Source organism: Melanotaenia boesemani, chromosome 12, assembly GCF_017639745.1.
Source record: "Melanotaenia boesemani isolate fMelBoe1 chromosome 12, fMelBoe1.pri, whole genome shotgun sequence".
NCBI lineage: Eukaryota > Metazoa > Chordata > Actinopteri > Atheriniformes > Melanotaeniidae > Melanotaenia > Melanotaenia boesemani.
This window is the reverse complement of record NC_055693.1, coordinates 7,316,107-7,336,460: the sequence shown is the minus strand read 5'-3', so window position 1 is coordinate 7,336,460 and position 20,354 is coordinate 7,316,107. Positions and strand designations below refer to the sequence as shown.

Below are 20,354 nucleotides of genomic sequence, written 5' to 3'. Positions count from 1 at the left end.
ACAAACTTAAAGGTAATAGTATGTATAAATGACAGCACAGAGATAATAATCCAGCTAATCCTTGATTCCTGCTCATAACAAAAACAACTGCTATGCCTTATATTTGTGGTTTACGCCTATCTTGGAGTTTACAGGTCCACCAAAGCAAAATAAAGGAGACTGGCTGGGTCATTAAACAGGTTTTAAGAAATTTGTCATATGTGAAGGTGTTTTGTACAACATTTATCAAGACTGAGTGTTTTCATGGCTCCAAATGAGGAAGAGAAAGCTAAAGGAACTGTAAAACTAGATCAGCTGAATCTGTGACCAGCTGCAAATCAGTGGGAACAGAATTGTAATATATAGGATGTAAATGATGAAGTGCAGTCATCATCCTTCTAAAATGACTTTAAATGGTCTAATCGTCCTGTCTAACCCTGAAAACAGACAAGTGAGAACTGAAGACTTAGTACAAGAGTTTTATGTGGAAATCAGGTTTTTCTGACAGCTCGCAGTGTAGAACATGTTGTTATTGGATGATGGCTCTTTGGTTAAAAAAAAGAGCTCCATTAAGTCCACTACAGAAGCTGATCCGAAGCCTGATGAATGTTGTTTGGTTTACATAAGTTGCAGCATGATTAGGATGAACCCGGCCAGGAATACCACAGTGATTGGAGTCCTATGACTTCATTTGTCTTCATTTGTACTGCTTCATTCCTGCGGGTGACGCTGGAATCAATTTCAACAAAACATTTTGAAGGATGTCTCAAGAACTAAATGAACCTGAAGGAGAGAAGAGTGAGGAGAGATTAAACAAGAGAGTAAACAACGTAAGCATGGATCCTTCCTGCCTTGGAATGGTTCAGGCTGCTTGTGGTGTAATGGTGCGTGGGCCCCTTAATACCAACTGAACATGGTTTAACCAGCACAGTCTACCTGAGTGTTGTTGTTGACCATGTCCATCCCTTTATGACCACAGTGTAGCATCTTGTGATGGCTACTTCCAGCAGGAAAATGCACCGTCACAAACTCGGATCTTCTTTCTAGAACATGACAATGAGTTCAACGGTCTCCACAGTCACCAGATCTCAATCCAACAGAGCAGCTTTGGGATGTGGTGCAACAGGTGATTCTCATCATGGACGTTCAGTCGACAAACCTGCAGCAACCGTGTGATGCTGTCATGTCCATATGGAGCAAAATCTCTGAGGAATATTTCTAACACCTTGTTGAATCTGTGTCACAGAGATGACATAGTTTTAAGAAGGCCAGAATTAATATGAAGCGTATTTTATCCAGTGGAACATAGTCATTTTCCATTTTAATCACAAGTTCAGATGACTAATATAAACCACAGCTGGATGTTAATGTAAAGTCTGTGTTGTTCACGTGTGTGAGGGTGCAACCTGGGATTTTCCTGAAGAATTTTTAATTTTGGTAGGTGTGACATTTACAGCTTTGAGACCAAATCCAGTCTTTTAAAGAGCTGCTGCCCCCTTGACTCACGTTTTTTTTTTTTTACAACCCTTTAAAATGCTGAGTTAATTAGATTTTTGTCCACAGTGACATTAAAACACGAAGAATGAGAGGGTTTTTAAGGGTTCATTTCATTATTCCAAAAGTGGGCTACGGTCAGGAAATAAATACACTTGTGGAAAATGAAGTGTCTGATGTGGGTGCGAAACCTTTCTTAAGTCCATAAGGTTAGAATTGAGTGATACCCAGAACTGAAAACTGAGAATTGAAATTTTCTCCCCTGCTATATATTAAACCTATCTACAAACCTACCCGGCCTTGGCACAATTAATTCAGCCCAAGTTACTGAGGCTATAAAGTGGTGGATGACTGTAGTGAAGCCAGCTGGAACCACAGGAGTTTTTCTTGGGACTAGCTCCGCGGGACAGGGGCAGTAACACTCAGGTGGTCGGGTGCTCAGGTAGTCTGGCAGCTATCAAAACTCCTACCACATCCAGTCCATCTTTAGCCTGGTTCTGGCTCTGGGCCTGAATGGCTCCCTTTAGGCTTGTGAGACAGAAAGCATCTTAAATCAAACACGTCCTGTGTGTGGTGATCAGGGACAGAGTGCTGCTATAACATGACATGACCCTATTTAAAGCTTAACCATACATTAATGTGTTTTATACTGACTGCTGTGTAAACACATCTATTTCTGCCAGTTAGGATTTATTTGTTATAAAACCTGAAGTACTGTGAGAAAACATCAGAGTTTATTTGAAAAATAGAGCATGTCACTGATTATCACGGAGTTACAACCAGGCAGGGTTTCATTACATCACAAAAACTAACACTGTAATCCTTCTGGTTCAGGCTTAAATGAAAGCTAATCAGAAATAATAATAATAAAAAAAGTTCATCATAATTCAGGCGATGGTCAGGACAGCCCTCTCCCTTTTCCTCCTCTTCTTCTTTTTCTCCTCCAGCTGGCCCGTGGCGTCGGCAAAGAACGTTACGTCCTCTTTGCTTTCGATCTCCCGCTGGAGGAACTGGAGGCCGGCGCTGTTAAAGCCCATCAGATCCTGGAGCAAAGAGGACGGGGTGAGGAAATGTCACAAAATGATGCCCAGATTTTCTCTGCAGATGTCACTTACTCTGATGTCAGACACTTTGGAGAGCGTGCTGGTCTGCAGCTCGTCGATCACAGACAGCAGCATCTGGTTACTGGTGATCTGACCAAAATGGATCCTGGAGGGAAACAATGATATCAAACCCGAACAATTAACCCTTGTGTAAGTGCAGTGAACAGGCAGAGCTTATCCTCCAAATTGGACCCGAATAAATGACCACATTTCACATTTTCTTGTGAATCAGCCGCTTTTCTTTTCAAATCATAATTTGATCTTTTTTTTTTAACACTTTAAATGATTAATTTAAGATTTGAGCTTAAAGATTAGTTTATTATTTGAATGAACAAATGTCTGTTCTTTAAGAGATTTCTTCTGGACAAATGTCCAAATTAAATGCACTGTGACCGTATCCACATATTTAACACTTTAAATTGACTATGTTGAATAACGCAACAGCAATGACGTCAAACCAGAAAAAGTTGGGACAATACTGAAAATGCAAACAAAAATAAGCACAAACACAAAAAAGGGTGACTCTTATATTAATTACAGGATGTATTTCTTTTCAGAAATACAAACATTAAACAGTTCTTGTTTTGTTGAGGCAACGTTCTGGTTCTGTTCCAGAAAAGTTATCTTTCACCACTTTCTAATGTTTGCAATTCTTCTTGCAACACTGGGAAGACGTTCTAGGAGTGCAGATACCGCGTCATGAAAAGTTTCAGTCCTTTTTCTTTTTGTTCCATCCTTTCTGCAAACACCAAAGGTGGACAACAACACAAGTGGCATTTTTGGTTTGGTGACTGTCGTCCACAGGGAAACTTAAGGTTAAGATATTAACCCCGATTCTCTGAAACATGAGTGAGGTATCTCACTATAGGACACGCCCCCAGACGCTGTCCCCAGAAGCCCTTTTTCAATATGCCAGTCCTGATTGGTAGAGAGCGGTGACGTCTGCTTCGTAAGTGAGGGGTTTCCTCCCTCTATAAGAGCTTGACGTGACTATCTCTTTCTAGTCTGGGTAAGCACACCTCGTCCTCGCTCACTCGTGTTTTAGAGAACCGGGGTTAATTTCTTAATGTAAAGTTCTCTTTCAACATTTGTTTCGGTATCTCACTATGGGATATAGAGACTCCCGCATTGCCAGACAGGCTTAACTCGAAGACCCTTTAAGAGTTCATACAGACATGGTGCTCACGCCCAGCACTGTGTGAGACAGTGAGGGTGCAGTGACATCCAACCTGTAGAATCTAGCAAAAGTGTGCGGTGTCGCCCAGTTGGCAGCCACACACGATGTCTTCCACAGAAGTGCCCCAAAACAGAGCCCAGGATGCAGCCATCCCACGAGTGGAATGAGCATGCAAGCCTGCAGGGGGCTGTAACAGATTGCTGCTATAAGCCATTGCAATGGCGCCCACAATCCAGTGAGAGAATCTCTGCTTAGTGAGGGGCTTCCTCCTGTTGGGTGGAGCCCACGAAACGAACAGGTGCTCTGATTTCCTGAACCCAGCTGTTCTGTCCACATAAATGCGTAACGCCCGCACAGGGCAGAAAGTGTGAAGCCGCTCGTGCTCCTGCAACAAGAAAGGTGGCAGGTAGAAGGCCGACAGTTCGATGGGGCAGTATGACAGGGCCGGGTTGAAGACCTTCAGCACAAACGCGGGGTTAAGCAGAACCTTAGAATTTCCCATCAGAAACTGCATACAGGCTGGGTTAACTGACAATGCCTGGATGTCACCCACGCGCTTGGCTGAAACCAACGCAAGCAGCAAAGCCGTCCTAAAGACAGCATTCTCAGCTCAGCTTGCTGCAGCGGCACGAAAGGTGGGCGCGACAGTGCATCAAGCACCACAGGTAAACCCAAGGCGTGGTTAGGCTCTTAAATTTATACAGAAATTAACAGAAGAATGTAAAAACGGATGCATGTTTACAAATTAAATTAAGTTGAGAAGAGAAACTGAAATATTGCCAGAATATTGACTCTGCAATGTTAAGATTTTTTTTCCATTTTCTTTTTACTTTCCAATATCTCTTTACTGCAGGGTTGTCATATTTAAAAAGTGAACTCCTTCAGTGACAATATAAAATAGCTCCAGAGTACATGATAAATAAAAATATAAAGCAGTTTAGTTAGGTTTTGCTTTTTTTTTTTTTTTATTCTATGAGCCACCAGGTTTATGACCAAGTTTGTGATTACACACCCAAACACAAAACCCTTTCTATTACATAAAAACTTAGGAGGTCTTACTTGAGAAGGAAAAACAGGCAGCGGCAGACGAGCTCCACCTCCAGACCCTGGTGGATGTAGCTGCTGAAGAGCTTCAGCAGCTCAGGGACGTAAGGAAACGGCAACACCAGCAGAGAAACCTCCAGCTCACTGGAGACCACAAGGGAAAAGATAGCCAGAGTATTTAAATGTAGAAAAGAACACAGACAGGTGGAGTTTAATTACATCATCTTTGATTCAGCTCTTACCTCGATCTGACCTTCTTTATTACATCCAAAACGTAGCGGGATGGCTACAAGAGGGACAACAACACACTTCATTATCTATATTACTTAAATATCTCTCTCTCTCTCTTATATATATATATATATATATATATATATATATATATATATATATATATATATATATATATATATATATATATATATATATATATATATATATATATATATATATATATACACATACACACACACACACGTATCTTTTATTTTGATTGTTCCACTTACTGATACATTTCCAAAGGCCACAAGGATGGGGTTGGGTTTTGGAGGGGGAACCTGGGGTGGGGGGACAGAAGAGGATGTTTTTGAAGATTTTTATGCTAAGCTGAATTTAGACTTGTGTAATTGAAACATGTCTCCACCTCCTTGCCAGCCATCTCACAGGCGTATTTATGCTCCTCCATCTTCCTGGCTTCCTCTTTGTAAATCTCCAGAGCCTCCATGACCCGCTCAGCCTGCAGAGAAATCACACCAGCTCAACAAGGAACATCTAAACCTGGGGAGGTTTTATAGTGAATTTATCAGCCTTGTGTAGAAAATGTTCTAAATCTTTCAAATAAAATTTAAAAACAGGTTGTATTAATTGATGATCATTTGCATTCAGAAATGTCCAAATTAGACAAATCTGGTAACGTGGGGGGGGGACATTCCCATTTGATTTCAGCTTGATCTGAATTAACTTTTTTTCTTTACACTGACTTACTATTTTATAGATTTCATTTTGTCTAAAAGTATTTTTTTAACACATTTTTTACTTAGTTTTTGTCCCTCAAACTACTTATTAGCAGCTATTACTTTTACTTTTCCCATTCCTGTTTTAATTATTGTTTAAATAATTGTTAAATTTATAAAGAAAGGTAGACTAAAGCCAGCGTCTTGTCTTGAACAATCAACATTCCACTTAAAAGTCAGTCTTTAAATAAATTAAACTGGAAAAAAAGGAAGGCATTTGAATAAATACACAGTTTCTATTAATGTACTTGAACTTTTTTCTAAGAATATTGTTCTGTAAATAAAAATAAATCAAATTATAATTTTAATCAAATAAATGGTAAAATACTTTTACTGTTAATGATTTTTTTAATAATTTCAAATACATTTCTTTTAATTAAAACATCATTTACTAATTAATTATTTAAAGATAAATTCTAATTCTGTTTATTCTTTTACAGATTTATACTTACTCTTTAAACACCTTCCTGAAATTGTATTTGTCTAAAAATACACGAGTTACTGAGTGTTTATGGCAGAAGAGGAGAAAACACTCACCGCTTTAACCGTCTCCACTGTCTTCTTGCCAGCAGGTGCTGCCTCTCTCTCCGTCTCTCCAGGTACCTGCAGAGTGAAACACATTCATGTGCTGCTTACAGTTATCTGACACAGCAGCAACACACACACACACACACACTCCTGCAGACAGACGAGCAAACTTTGTGGAGATTCATAGAAAAATAAATCCATCCAGACTTTTTTTTTTTAAAGGTTGCAGGGACTGAGATCTGATTTGACCCATTCACACAACCAAGTTCTCCATCATGAGTTTCTGAAATAGGCCAGAGTGAAAATGTCTGATTAAAAAGAGGATTCTCACCACAGGAGCATCTCCTTTGCCCAGGCTTTCTTCAAACTCTGCTTCTCTCTCCTGTGAGTCCAAAAAAGCCAGATGAATTAGAGACACAAAGAAGCTGTGTGTGTTTCATGTTAGATGAGCTTCGTTTCCACCAAGGGGTCTGGTTCGGTCCGGTTCGGTCCGGTTCGATAAACCCTGACCAAACCATCGCCTGATAAGTGGCATGTCAACCGGATAGCGATAGATGTGTAAGTTATGTAATGGTGTGATGTCATAGCAACAGAAACAGAAGATGAGAGTTTGTTCTTTGTGCCGAGTCACACAGGAAATGATTCTTTCAACCAATCAATGGATAGCAGAGTGCCTAGCTCCACCCGTTTGGGCTGGATCGATAAGTCTGAGACTTCAGTGGAAGGGTCTCAAAAACATACGATCAGATATTCTGGCACGCATCTCTTTTTCTTTTTTTACCTGTAGGCCCGTCGTATTGACCTGTCCTGTACTGACCCAGCCCCACTTGTGGAAACGGGGCCATAGTAGACCCTGTCCTGCATCTTACCATCTCCCGTTCCTCCTCCAGGATGATGGGCTCCCGCGTCCTCTCCCACAGACGCATCGACTTATCGTGAGATGATGACACAAGATGGTCTCCGTTCGGGCTGATTGCCAGACACCAGACCTCCCGATGGTGGCCCTTTAAAGCAGAAACACAGAGACACTGTAGACATTTCTCCATGTCTTTGAGTCACCAATCTCCTTTTTTTTTTTTAATCAACAGATAAAAGGTTCCGGTTTCAGTGATAAAGCACATCAGTCAGACCTTTAGCTCATACTTCATTTTAACTGCAGCTTATCAACAATTCACTGAACATATTTAGTCTTTGAGGTTTGAGAAGATCATCACCTCCAGCGTCTGTATGTGCTCAAACTTGTCGGCATCCCACTGTTTAATCTTCTTGTCCTTCCCTGCTGTGAAGAACAGATGAGTCTTGGGGACAAACTGGAGGAACATGACGCTGTAAGGAACAAACAGGATGAGAGGAGGAGGTCAAGACAAGCAAAACGAGAAAAACTCCACAGATAGAAGAGTGAGAAAACAAGGAAAGGAAACTCAGCTGGGACTCAAATGAAGGAAGGAAAGCAAAACAGGAAAGAAGAAACGTCACAAGAAAAAGGTCAAAAGAAAGAAATGGTGAGCAAAATAAACAGAAATGATAACATGGATCAGAAAGGAACAATATGGACGGAGAGTGAGACGATCCAGGAGAAAACAGATGAAAGAGCAGCTGGTGTGAAGTCAGAGTGACCCGAGTGGACAGGATCTGATCAGATCACAGTCCCAGACCACCAGAGGTGAGTCAGAGCTGGAAACTTAATGACTTCATCGCCACATGTTCGGCTCCAGCAAACTCACGACTGGTTCAGGTCAGAGGTGTTCTGGGTGGTACCTGTCGTCATGCGCAAACAAGGATCTGTGACAGTCGCCAAAGTCCAAACCCCAGATCTTCACGTTTCTGTCAGCAGAGCCGGTGGCGATAAGTGTGTTATCCTGTTAAAAGAAACACAGCATGATGAACATCTCAAGCGCACACACACACACACACACACACACACACACACACACACACACACACACACACACTGCTGGAGACTAATATCAGAACTGGATCTTCCGAACTCTGAATGGACTCACGGGTCTCTGTTCCACTGTCAGATGTTTCACTTTAATTAAATGCACTTGATTATAATCCAAATCCATGCAAAAATTAACCGCAAGGTTCTATAAAACTGAGCTTCAACTCAAGTTTTCTTTCATATCCACATTTTTCATTCTTTCATGGGTATTAAATAGAACAAGACTCATCATTTCTGCCAACCTGGCCCCCGGCGTTTCAGTATCCTTCACTTTGAACTTGTTTAAACTTCAAAAACACTTTGGTGCCTAGTCTGAGTTTTCCCTGAAACAGCTGATTTTGTAAGGAAAAAACAAAAAGATGTCTTTTTTTTTCTTTTCCTCTAGAATTTCATTGCAAAAAACAGCAACATCAATTTTTTTATCTGCCACAAAATTAAGAATTTAAATCCTAAAAGGCCAAAATCTTTGAGGAACTGAAAAACAGCTGTTTAAGCTCTAATAAGAGACTCTTGAAGTTTTATAATCTGGTGCACAAAGCCATTTATTTTTCTCTTGAGTAGCAGGCAGGCAAGAATACTGGTAGAAACTAAATATGCATAAAAAGGGCTTGTTTCACTAGAAATAAAAAAGACACCTTTGTGGTGTTTATAAAGAAGACATGAACTCATCCTGCAGGATAAAAAAAAAAGAAAATCAATTGTTTCAGATGTTCATACACACAAAAAATAAAAAAATAAAACAATATTTCCGTGACCTTGTCTGACTGTTAATTTTAAGAGCTTCGTTATACACTGTAGTCAATGGGATCTTTAAAGTCTTGACAACTTTATGTTTAACATTTTTCTGAAGTTGTTCCGCATCTTTTTGACCCAGTTCGTCTCACATTGACCTCTGTCCATCTTTACACCTGAGAGACTCTGCCTCTCTGAAGTGCTCCTTTTACACCCAGTCATGTTGCTGATTAACCTAATTGTCAAATGCTCCTCCAGTTTTTTTGTGACAATACCTTTTCCAGCTTTATGCTTCTAGTATTCCGACTATTTTGAGATGTTTCTGCCCTCAACTTCAAAATGAGCCAATATTTTCCTAAAATTGGTAAGATGTCTGTTTCACTGTCTGATATGTTGTTTATGTCCTTTTGGGAATAAAATATGGATTGAAGAAGCCCTTATGTGGAGAAATCCTGATAGTATGCAGTACATTTCTGAAAAGTTGAGTGTGTTTTGTTATTGTTTGCAAACATGAAACTTCAGTCAGCAATAGATGAAACAGCAAATAAAGCAGTGAATTTTTTTTTTTTTACCACATGGTGCCATAGAGGCTATAATCTAACCTCCATCACCACCTGTATTTCTTTTACTAATCAGCTTCATCTACTTACATAAATGTAGTGTTCTTTAAAGGGTCCACCCATAATAAACTCTGATCACTGCTGACAGGAATTACCTTTACTGTTCAGATGTAAACACGGCTGATTTTATACTTCAGCATCTTGAGCGTACTCACATGTGAGATGTCCAGACAGAGTACAGGCAGCTTGTGTCCATACAGAGACAAGAAAAACTGAAGCAGCAAAGAGAGTCGGAGTTAGGATGCAGATTTATTTGTCAGTTTATATGCTGGTACTTTGGAAAAGTCTTGACCCAGTCCTCATGTCTTATTATACTGTCAGATAAACTGGAAATAGTTGCAGAGATTTAAAGAAATATATGTTAACAGAAATGGAAATGCAGTAAATTAAAACCAACACAGCTCAAGCCTTTTTTTGTCATTTTAAGTACTTTAAGTAGTCTTTCGGGAATAATTCTCCAGGGTTCTTGAAGGACGTACCAAATGTCTTCTTTGGATGTTTCTGCCTTTTGTTTAGTTCTCTGTCCAGAAGATCCCACACTGCTTTAATCATGCTGATGTCCAGGTTCTAGGGAGGATCCAGACCTGTTTCCACTGATTTTCAGTCCAGTTCTTGTGACATACCTCAGCCTTTTCTCCCTGTTTGCCCTCCTTTAGAATGGCTTTTTGACAGCCACGTTTCCATGGACACCATTTCTGATGATGCTTCAGTCAAAAGCAGATCAAGTGAAGCTCCAGATGCATCAGGTCTTTGGTGAATGTTTTCCTATTTTTTTAAGAACACACCTTCCAGATGCTGTTCATCTACTGCAGAGAGTTTATTTGTAGGCCTGATAATTCTTCTTTTGTCATCCACTTGACCTGTTTCCTTTAAAGGACACTGTACTAAAATGTGCCAAATGTTTAACTATTAACTCTTTGGGAATCATCTTGTTGATGCAAAAATACTATTTTATGTAAAACTGTGTTGTTTTTTTTTGCTTTGTTTTGTTTTCTTTGTAGAAATAGGAACAAATGATGTTTTATCAACAGGCTGATGGTAACAAAGTGCCTAAAGATACAATTTAAAATTGGTTCTTTAACAAGTTATGTGTCAACACCACACCAGTTCATCCCTTGAGTTAGGTCCCTCTTTTATGCTTGAAGTAGAAGAACTGGACTAAAAATGAATGAAAAAGCATCCAATGATCAAAAAACCTGGAGATTTTTTTTCCTGTGAGAGCACTTAAAAGTTTACAACAAAGTCTGGCAGCTTGGAAGCAAATTATAAAGAAACAAGGACTGGCTCAAGACATTTCCACAGTACAGGTTACATGCTACGTACCTTTAGTGTGTCTGTGTAGAAAATCTTGACTGTGCAGTCTAACAAAGACACAGCCAGCAGTCTGTGGTCAGGAGAAAACTTCACACACAAAACTTCCTCCTCCAACTGGAGAGTCCGAGTGTGTTTCAGTGTCAGCCTCCTATATCACACACACACACAAAATATCATCTGCCATGCCACTGAAGCATTTTTTTCAAGAACTTACCAAGAAAAAATGTCCCAATAAGAGACAATAATTAAAACTTAGAAGTAAATTCCGCCTTCTGTGAGAAAAACCTGCAATTGGCAGACCAAAACCAAACAACTTGGACTGGCACTGAGGAAAATACAACATTATTATGTAGCAGCCTGCCTGCTGCATACAGAACGTAAGGTAAGGTATAACTTACTTCTGGCCAGTCCCCTGGTCCTTTATCAGCTCAAACTCCCAAAATTTCACCGTTTTATCTGCACTTCCTGTGACGATCCCCCTCTGAAGGGCACACACATATGAATACACAAAACATCAAAGAAAAGTCACATTTACAAACCAATTGCAATGACATATTTAGAAACAGTAAGAAGCTATTACAATATATGTGACTGGAGAGCAGGGGTCCTCAATCCCAACACACCTGACTCAAATCACTGGGTAATTAACAGACTCCTGCATCAGTTGTGTTGCAGCAGGGAAACTTCTAAACCCTGCAGGACACCGGCCCTTAAGGGCCAGAATTGAGGATCCCTGCTGTGGAAGGATACTTGACCAGCAGGTGGGCTTACCTGGTCTGGGGCCAGACATATGGACCACAGGGCTCCATTATGGGCATCTACCGCCTCCAGAAGACTTCCTGAGGCCAGCTCAAAGATCTGCAGCTTCCCGCTCTGATGTGGAAAAACAAAACTTTACAACATCTTTATAATAAAACAAAGGTTTACTGCTCACAAGCTGCTCTGTCCTCTCAACTCACACAATCTTCTTAAAATGACGGAGCAGCAAAAAGTACCTTAGTTCCCAGGATGATCTGTCTGTCTCCAGGCACAAAGAGGGAGCTGAGGGCGTATTCACAGGCCATGGTACGAATCACCTGCAGAGTTGACCTGTGTGAGGCAGAGGAACCACAGTTAGAAGATCAGTTGCTAAACTGAATGATCTTTTACTGAGCGTAGCAACACTACAACCCTGCAGCAACTTGTTCTACGAAGAATCACCTGTTCCAAACTTTGACGGTGTCTCCAGAAGCAGAGAGGACAGCCAGATTGTCTGAACTGAAGGCCAGCGTGCGGACGTCAGTGCGGTGGCCACCTAACGTGAGGCGAGCCGTCTTATTGGCTGTAGGAGTCTTGTCTGAAGTCTTCAGGCTGTATGTTTCTACAGTGTTATTCTGTAGCAGCAGCGCCACCTTCAGCTCACCGCCTGCACACGACAGACAGTCCACCCACCTGAGAGGGGACAGAAAAGATGCGTTACATCATTTATGTTAGTAAATCTTTGCTTTTGTGTGTTGTTTGCACCAAACTGACCTGATTTTGGCAGAAGCCTTGATGTTCGTTAGCCTGATGATCTCATCCTTTAGCATCCTTTCCACCACCGGCTCGGCCGTCTGCTCACCAGCATCTTCCTGAGCTCTGCAGCAGGGGGCAGCAACATGGCGAGCTTCAGTGTGAGGACTTCAGATTCAACATGTGCACTAACAGATTTAGAAGTAGGCGCAATAGACGATAAGCTGGCCCAATTCAGTTACAGTTAGGGTTCAACTCTGCCATTTAATTAGACACCATCCTTGTACCAGTATACATGCAGGAGAGCAGAATCAAGTTGATAACTAAAGTTGCATGAAGTATGTCCAACACTGCAAATCTACGACTGTGAGAGAGATTCTGCTTCTAATGTTGTCTCTAGCTCATGTTTCATGCATTGCACTTTATATATAGGCTGCAAAAATGTATTTTCTTTAATGTATTCTTTTCTTTACCTTGTATTGTTTTACTTGTAAACTTGTACTTTAACCTTGATGTGTGTGTTCTCTACATGTTTGCCTTTTATTGCCTCATAAGGACAAATTAAGTTGTCAGAATTTCAAAGTGAAGCCACATTCACTGCACAGATTTAACTTTAAGTTGTCTGAATGGTGAATTTGTTAAATGATGCAATTATAAAATCAGGATTTTAAAAATGTTTTAAGGTATCACATAATCTTTTCAGTCAGTTTCTGATCTGTTTCACTGTCTGACAGAAGAAAGAGAAAAACGTGTGAATGTTGGAATTGAGATTTGATTTCTAAGAACATCCAAAAAGTTGGATCTCTGCATGCGTTAGCCCATTTGAGTCTAGTTGAGCGTATTAAAATATCTTCCGTATTATCTGGGTACGAGAGGTTTGACTGAGTAAGATCAATCATTTCTTTAATCTAGTCTCATATAAACGTGCCTTTTGATGAAGACTTGAAATGAGCTTGATACAAATAGATTTAAGTATAACAGCTGTTCAGTAGCCAGAAATTGTGATAAAGAAATGAAACTGTATGAGGTGACAATGTGGGGAGGAGAATAAAGACATGGTGATTATTTAACCGTCTGCATGTTGTATCTTGGTCAGAATTCTTAAAGGTCCCATATTATACATGTTTTCAACAATTTCATATGGGTGTCAGAGGTCCAACAACATTGTTTTCAAAGTGTATTACTCCAAATTCCTTGGTCCTTAATTTCAGCCATTCCAATAGTAGCTCTAGTGAGCTCTTTGGAGAAGGGACTATTTCTGTGTCTGAACCTTTAAATGTTCATGAGTGGTGCCTGTCCACGTCCACTCCAAGCCCCTCTCTGGGAGTGGATCCGGCTTTCGCTGGTGCCTACTCTGTGATTTTAGAGCGCATGCTCAGCTGACTGGGGGGTGGGTCAATGGCAGTTTCCACTAAAGGGGGTAGTAGTTATTTTCCTTCATGAGGTCACAAAGGGAAAGATCTCAGACTCACCTATTTGAGCACACATTTGCTAAAAAGTGGAGCAAGCAAGTGAGAGAGGTGACAGAATTTTCTTACTTTTGGGCCTTATACACAGGCTATGAGGACAAATATGACTGTTAGAAAACCTTTAGAAAGGGAATTTTGCATAATATGGGACCTTTAAAAATTAGCAGGTCTAACGGCTCTGTAAGAACTTATAAATTAACCTACACTGATTAATAAGAGAATGTAAATCAATCTGACTGCTGCAGATATGTCAACAAACAAAGCAGCAGCTTATATGGTGGTTAAAAAAAAAAAAAAAAAAAAGGATCAGTGGGTGCCAAAAAAATAACAATGAAAGGCAACAAAAAACAAGCCAACCATCCATCTCCTCTGTGCTTACTTTGCTGCCTTCTTTTTAGCCTTCTTCAGCTTCTTGGTCATTTTTCTCTGAACTTCCTCCTCTGACAGCACAGTGAAAACCTCCAGCACTGAATCGTTGCCCTGATCCAGATGTGAGAGACATGCAGAAGGTTAACTGATGATACATAGTCTGTAAATTATAATTAAGCAAGTCCCAATGTTCACTGACAGCAGTGCAGATAAAATCTTCTCAATACATCCCACAAATGAAAAGAAATACAAAGCTTCTTCAAACTTCTTGGTGTAAACTGAAAACGGTGGAAAAACACAGCTGACAGCCAGATGAATATTGACAATACCACTCCTACGTCACAGAAAATGGTAAACAGGTAAACAATCCTTTAAATACATTTGTCACGATGCGATGGATTCCATATTTAACTAGAAAAAGCTGTTGTTTACACCTCTGCTGTCGAGCAGCACTCTTCAAAAAGAGGAAAAAATAAGTTAAAATAACATTAAATTAGTTGTTAAAAATGAATCAAAGAGGCTGATTTGGATGCTATTTTAACGAAGCCAAGCAGCTACTGATGAAGTGCTCCCTCCCCTCCATGGACTCCCATCTACAACACTCGCTGCTTAAACACAGCAAGCGACATCGCTCAGGAAAGTTCACATCCATGCAACTTAAAACAGTTTTTACCCAAGAGCCATTACCATGCTGAATGCAAACATGGCTAACTGTTCCTGCCTACCTGTTGCTTATTTAGCTGCTATAATACACATCCACTTTATATCTATCCCATCATCTCAGGGTGAAAGGCCTCAGTAAGCTTTAGGTATTTACTTTACAGGTGATATGACAGACATGACTACTAGAGAGAACCACATATTTAATATAAGCACATCTTGCATATTAAGGTCATTTATGTGATGAAATTGCTCATTTTGTACGACGGTTCTAGACCATCTGTCATTTAGCTGCTCCCATCGTTCGGTTTTGTGGTCCAAAGTGATGCCCCATCACTAAAACTGCAGAACTTTAAATCTTAACAGAATATCATCTCTTAAAACCTGAGCTGGTTTTATTTGCATATTGTTAATAATTCCTGAGGGGTGCTATCAGTATAAGCCAACACTCACGTGGCAGGCGATGACTCTGGCTCTGGCGTCTGTCGTCATGGAGACGACTCGGTCTCTGGCCTCTCTCAGGATGGAGCCGGACTTCTTACAGCTCAAGATGCGCTGAGAAAATTTACAGCCAAACAGAAGATAAAATGAGATGCGACTTCTAAACAGACTTGTCGCCGCCTGGTCTGACTGCACTGTTTTACCCCACATGATCATTCGGTTAACGATATTTAATTTACATGAAACTCTACCTCTTCAAGACTTTCGTCCTCCCCTTCATCATCATTGTTGTCGTCATCGTCCAGCAGAGTTTTGCCCTTCTTCACTTTGGGCTCACCCTCGGCTTTTTTCTGAGCAGGAAGTGAGCGACAGTCAGCGATGAGCACAGTTAATGAGCTTAACGTTACAGACCGCTAAGCAAGGATTTGTGTCGTTAATATGCTGACCTCCATCACCAGGAGACAAAAACACGTAGGAACTAAAACATGACATCTTCAAAGAGAAGAGTTTTTCTTCTGTTAAATTCTTTAATGTTAACTATTCACTAGTTAGAGGTCTGTTTGTTTTAATTCTTCCAGTAAGTATTTAAGCTCTCTGCATCAGTCAGGTAACTGCTCAGTGCTCTTCCTCACCTCCTCCAGGTAAGTGATGTCCCAGGCTCGAAGCTCACTGTCAGCCGAGCCGGTTAAGAGCCGGTTCTCCTGGTTCAACAGCACAGCCCCCCAAACCTAACAGAAAAATAAACGGCATGACACAGACTCATCTCATTCATCCCTGAAGGCCATTTTCTGGTTTCACTAATCACAAACACTTTAACTGGGATGTTCTGCCAGAGGACAGGAGGACCAAAGGTGCTTCTTTTAAAAACACTGTTTGTGAAACAGTTTATGGATGCAAAAGATCGGCTTTGTTTTAATTATCACCTTTTCAGTCCTTATTTTAGCATCAGAGAGCACAAAGTGAGTTCACAGCATTAAATATAAAAAGAAAATATCATCTTTGCCTATACTGTAGTGATAAAGAAGACTGCCATGTATGGTATACTCAGGGGCAATTATGTGATTTGAAGTTTGATCAAATTTCTTATGTGAAGGTATCTGTCAAAGTGTTAAAGACATGTAGTGACAGATCTGGATGATTTTGTAATGATAATATGCTAATGATTTTAACACTGTATTATTATACAAGTATATTTTCAGTTACTCTTATGTTCATCTAATGTGTGCAGGTTAATTAGCAGATTGTGAGTTATGGCTGGAACCCGGATCAGGCTGGTGACTTGATGCATTCAAGGACAGACTGCTCTGGGAAAGTAGAGAAGAAGCAGCAACTGTTTAAAGAGGAAACTTCCACAACAGAGTGTATGATAAGTAGAAGTTCTCACCTCACTGCGATGGCCCACCATGGTCTTAAAGCAGTGCTGCGTGTCCAAATCCCACCACTTCACGAAAGTGTCCTTGGAACTGGACAGCAACACAGACACAGACACAGACACAGACACACACACACACACACACACACACACACACACACACACACACACACACACACACACACAAACTGTTAGTAAAGAAAGCAGTTGGAAAGACTTACTTTTTTAATAGTTTTAAGCTTAAAGATGTAAAACAAAAACCACATACAAACAATCATGCAGATGATCCATTTTCTTATTTTATTACCTAACAATCTTTAGCTTCTCTCAGCAAGATTAAGTTGGATTTTATATAAAATTATATCACAATTATGACTTTTATCCTTTCAGTACTAACAGCTAAAACCGAACCAAACCCACGTGAAGGTGTGAGAAGCTGGAAGTGCGATGCTGATGGGAGTGTTTCTATTGTTAGAAACCTCTGCAATATACACCCATGGCTTATCCAATATGAGATGACAAAAGGAGGAATGTTTGGCTTTTTCATATTTTTGTTTAACCTGTATGCTACTAAAATATTTTCAGCCTGCAACCAAGGAGCTGTAACACTGACAAGTAGGGTTAAATAATAACTTTTGTCTTCGGATTTTTGTCTTCCGACTTTTCTAATCCTGTTATCCAATCCATTATTGTAATATATTCCTTTGATTATCTCAATTTTATGAATAATTAATCGATCAGCTAAGAGGGGTGTCACCTTGTCAGGAGGAGGTTCTTCTCTTTAAGGAACAAGGCCTGTGTGATGACATCTTTATGGCCCCTGAGTCTGTACAGCCCACACTCATTGATGATGTCCCACACAATCACATCTGTGTCCTGAGAGGAGAAAAACACAACCACCATCAACACAAGCTACAACAGATCAACAGCCTTCAATTCACTCCAGCACTTTTACTTTTTTGTATTATTTATGTTGTAATCTGACTTGGGGAGGCATCTCAACATCGAATCCAAATTCACAACATTAATAGCACAAAAAATACCAGAAAACCACAGAACAGCCCAGGTTTCTTACCTTGGAACCAGTGACGAGCCAGAAAACCACAGAACAGCCCGGGTTTCTTACCTTGGAACCAGTGACGAGCCAAAAAAACCACAGAACAGCCCGGATTTCTTATCTTGGAACCAGTGACAAGCCAAAAAAAACACAGAACAGCCTGGGTTTCTTACCTTGGAACCAGTGACGAGCCGCGCCCCCAGTGCATCGTAGTTTATAACGCTGACAGCCGACTTGTGGCCGTTGAAGGAGACGTTGCTTTCGCCGCTCAGCAGGCTGAAGATTCTCACAGCACCGTCTTCATAACCCACAGCGATGTGAACTCCATCGGGAGACGGACAGAGGAAGGTCACCTCGTGTTTCTGGCCCTGCAGGATCAGAACCTGCAGGGAAAGATAAAAACTGCTGTTAACACGCTTTCATCAGCTACTGGAAGCTTCCTGTGGAGCTGATGGTTAACACCACATGCTAAAGTCTCACCTTCTCTCCTTTTCGGACGTCCCAGATAAAGACGTGTTCGCACGCAGCCACGGCAACATACCGCCCCCTCTCACCTCCTCGGAGTGTCACATATGCAATGTTGGCTTTCTGGCTGCCGATGACTCCAAACACGGCACTGGCGGCGTAGCGAAGGTACTGCTTGGTCAAACCCATGACCGGCAGCCTGGGATGATGCTGAGTTCTGTTTCACAGGAAGACAGGAGAGATGTGGAGCAATCCTTCTACTGATGGAGGAGAAAACAATGTACAATCCTGAGCTACTCCCATATTACTCCATGTAATATCTGGGGTGTGATTTACAAATAACACTGCTTTATTTCTCTTTTCATTCATTCATTTCATGTTCTCTTTTTTTGCACCTGTGTTATTCACCACTTATTCTAACATAAAACCTCACACAGGTCTTACTGATCATTTTAAAGGCAGAGATTGGACTGACTTCTGAATACATTAATGAGTTTTTAAAACAATACAAGCAGCCTGAGATCTTCTTGAGGATCTTTCTTTCAGACTTCAAGATCTGGAGGGAAAACCAGAGTTATAAAAGCAGATTTTTCTTTGATTTTCCCAACCGTTTTCCCTTAAAAGTCTCCAGTTGGATAAACAAAGTGATGCACAGCTTTTCAGAACGATCTGTCACACTTTTTCTTTTAGAAAAAATACTGATGGCCACTTTGAGCTTGCCCAAAAACGAGATATCGCATGAAAAACCTGTTTTCCAATGCACCAGTCAGCTGTTCTTATTATTATTAGTTTTAATAAAGTTTTTCATCTCCTGCAGTTTTAGAAAATTCACAGGCGCTTAAACCTGTGATAACTTAATTTTTAAACAGTATGTCTTCTAACTAATTTGGTACAGATGTAACTTTATAATCACTTTTATTCAATGACACGAATAAAAATATCAAGGCATCCCTTGATTATTCGTCATGTGAATGTAAAATACATAGAACACAACATGGTTCGTGAAGTTAAACGGACACATGTGACTGCTTATCGTTTTATAACTGTAACGATTAATCTGCTGCCGTGCTGCCTCCAGACTGATCTCGGACTCCATTGATATTTTAATATTATTTTCCTGCAGATTTTTAACATGTATTTTTGGCTAAATATTACACGTTCGTCCGTGCAGTATACGAAGCGTTCGTTTTACTCAACAAAACTGCCCACATATATGGAGTTAAGCCCATCCAACAATTAATCAACGCAACACGAATGAACCTCCGCCCGTCTAAAACTACCAGCAGTATAAAACGAATGCAACAATTCACAGTACCGGACAGCTTCCCAACCCACGTGGTGACATTCTCCTCTAAACCAAATTCACGACAGCAAACAAATCGTATTTTCTTGTTTGTAAATGTTCCATACAATGATGCGGTCTCTGTCTTCATTGAACTATGAAAACGGTTGTTGAGTTTCCTCTTCTTACCTCTAAAAAGGGAGCAGCCACTTGCTAACTTGTGTTGTCTTCCTAGTGCTGCCCGTTTCAGACTCAGGCTAAACTAACGGATCACCGATGGAAACCTAAAACACTGAGAAACACTTACAATGAAAAGTTATTTACCATACGTATCCGTTAAAGTATACATAGATATATACAAAATAATACTGGAAATTGTGTTTTTGGAGTATCAAAGAAAAAAACTGCTGGGCAGGCTTCTTTATTTTTGGGCGTATTCTATTACTTTTGTCTGCTACACTACAGAGAGGGTAAAAAAGTGTTGACTTGTGACAGATGTGGAAAATATAATCTTATCCGATTAGTTTTTGGCCTTAATTTAGATGGTCAGAGATAATTTTAGCTCAGAATATGCAGTTTACACAAATGCAGTGACTTCTCAACGATCCCAGAGCAACCATACCGGAAGTGTTATTGCTTAGTAGTCACCTGATTAGAAGCTGATTACTAGAGGAGTCAATATACAAAAAAAAAAAAAAGAAAATACAATGAAATTTACCGGAAACTTGTTTGTGAGACGCCAACAAAATAAAACTTTGGGTTATTCAGAAAAACAATAAATAAACTTAGTATGATTTAG

The 20,354-nt window shown here is 40.3% G+C and overlaps 1 protein-coding gene across 1 annotated transcript; it reads right to left on the bottom strand.

Moving 5' to 3' along the window:
* Positions 1-2,185: 2,185 nt before the first annotated feature.
* Positions 2,186-19,914, bottom strand: wdr3 (WD repeat domain 3). Its single transcript, XM_042002523.1, has 27 exons — positions 19,745-19,914; positions 18,289-18,490; positions 17,982-18,191; positions 17,509-17,627; positions 16,764-16,842; positions 16,012-16,107; positions 15,631-15,729; positions 15,392-15,493; positions 14,289-14,389; positions 12,462-12,566; positions 12,150-12,380; positions 11,945-12,038; positions 11,721-11,822; positions 11,348-11,430; positions 10,959-11,097; positions 9,791-9,847; positions 8,097-8,197; positions 7,553-7,664; positions 7,208-7,342; positions 6,670-6,720; positions 6,348-6,413; positions 5,441-5,533; positions 5,304-5,354; positions 5,040-5,083; positions 4,813-4,941; positions 2,589-2,682; positions 2,186-2,516 (listed from the first exon to the last, which is right to left on the bottom strand). The coding sequence occupies exons 2-27, from the start codon at positions 18,460-18,462 to the stop codon at positions 2,361-2,363; spliced, it is 2,823 nt and encodes a 940-aa protein (XP_041858457.1). The 5' UTR covers positions 18,463-18,490; positions 19,745-19,914; the 3' UTR covers positions 2,186-2,360.
* Positions 19,915-20,354: the final 440 nt, after the last annotated feature.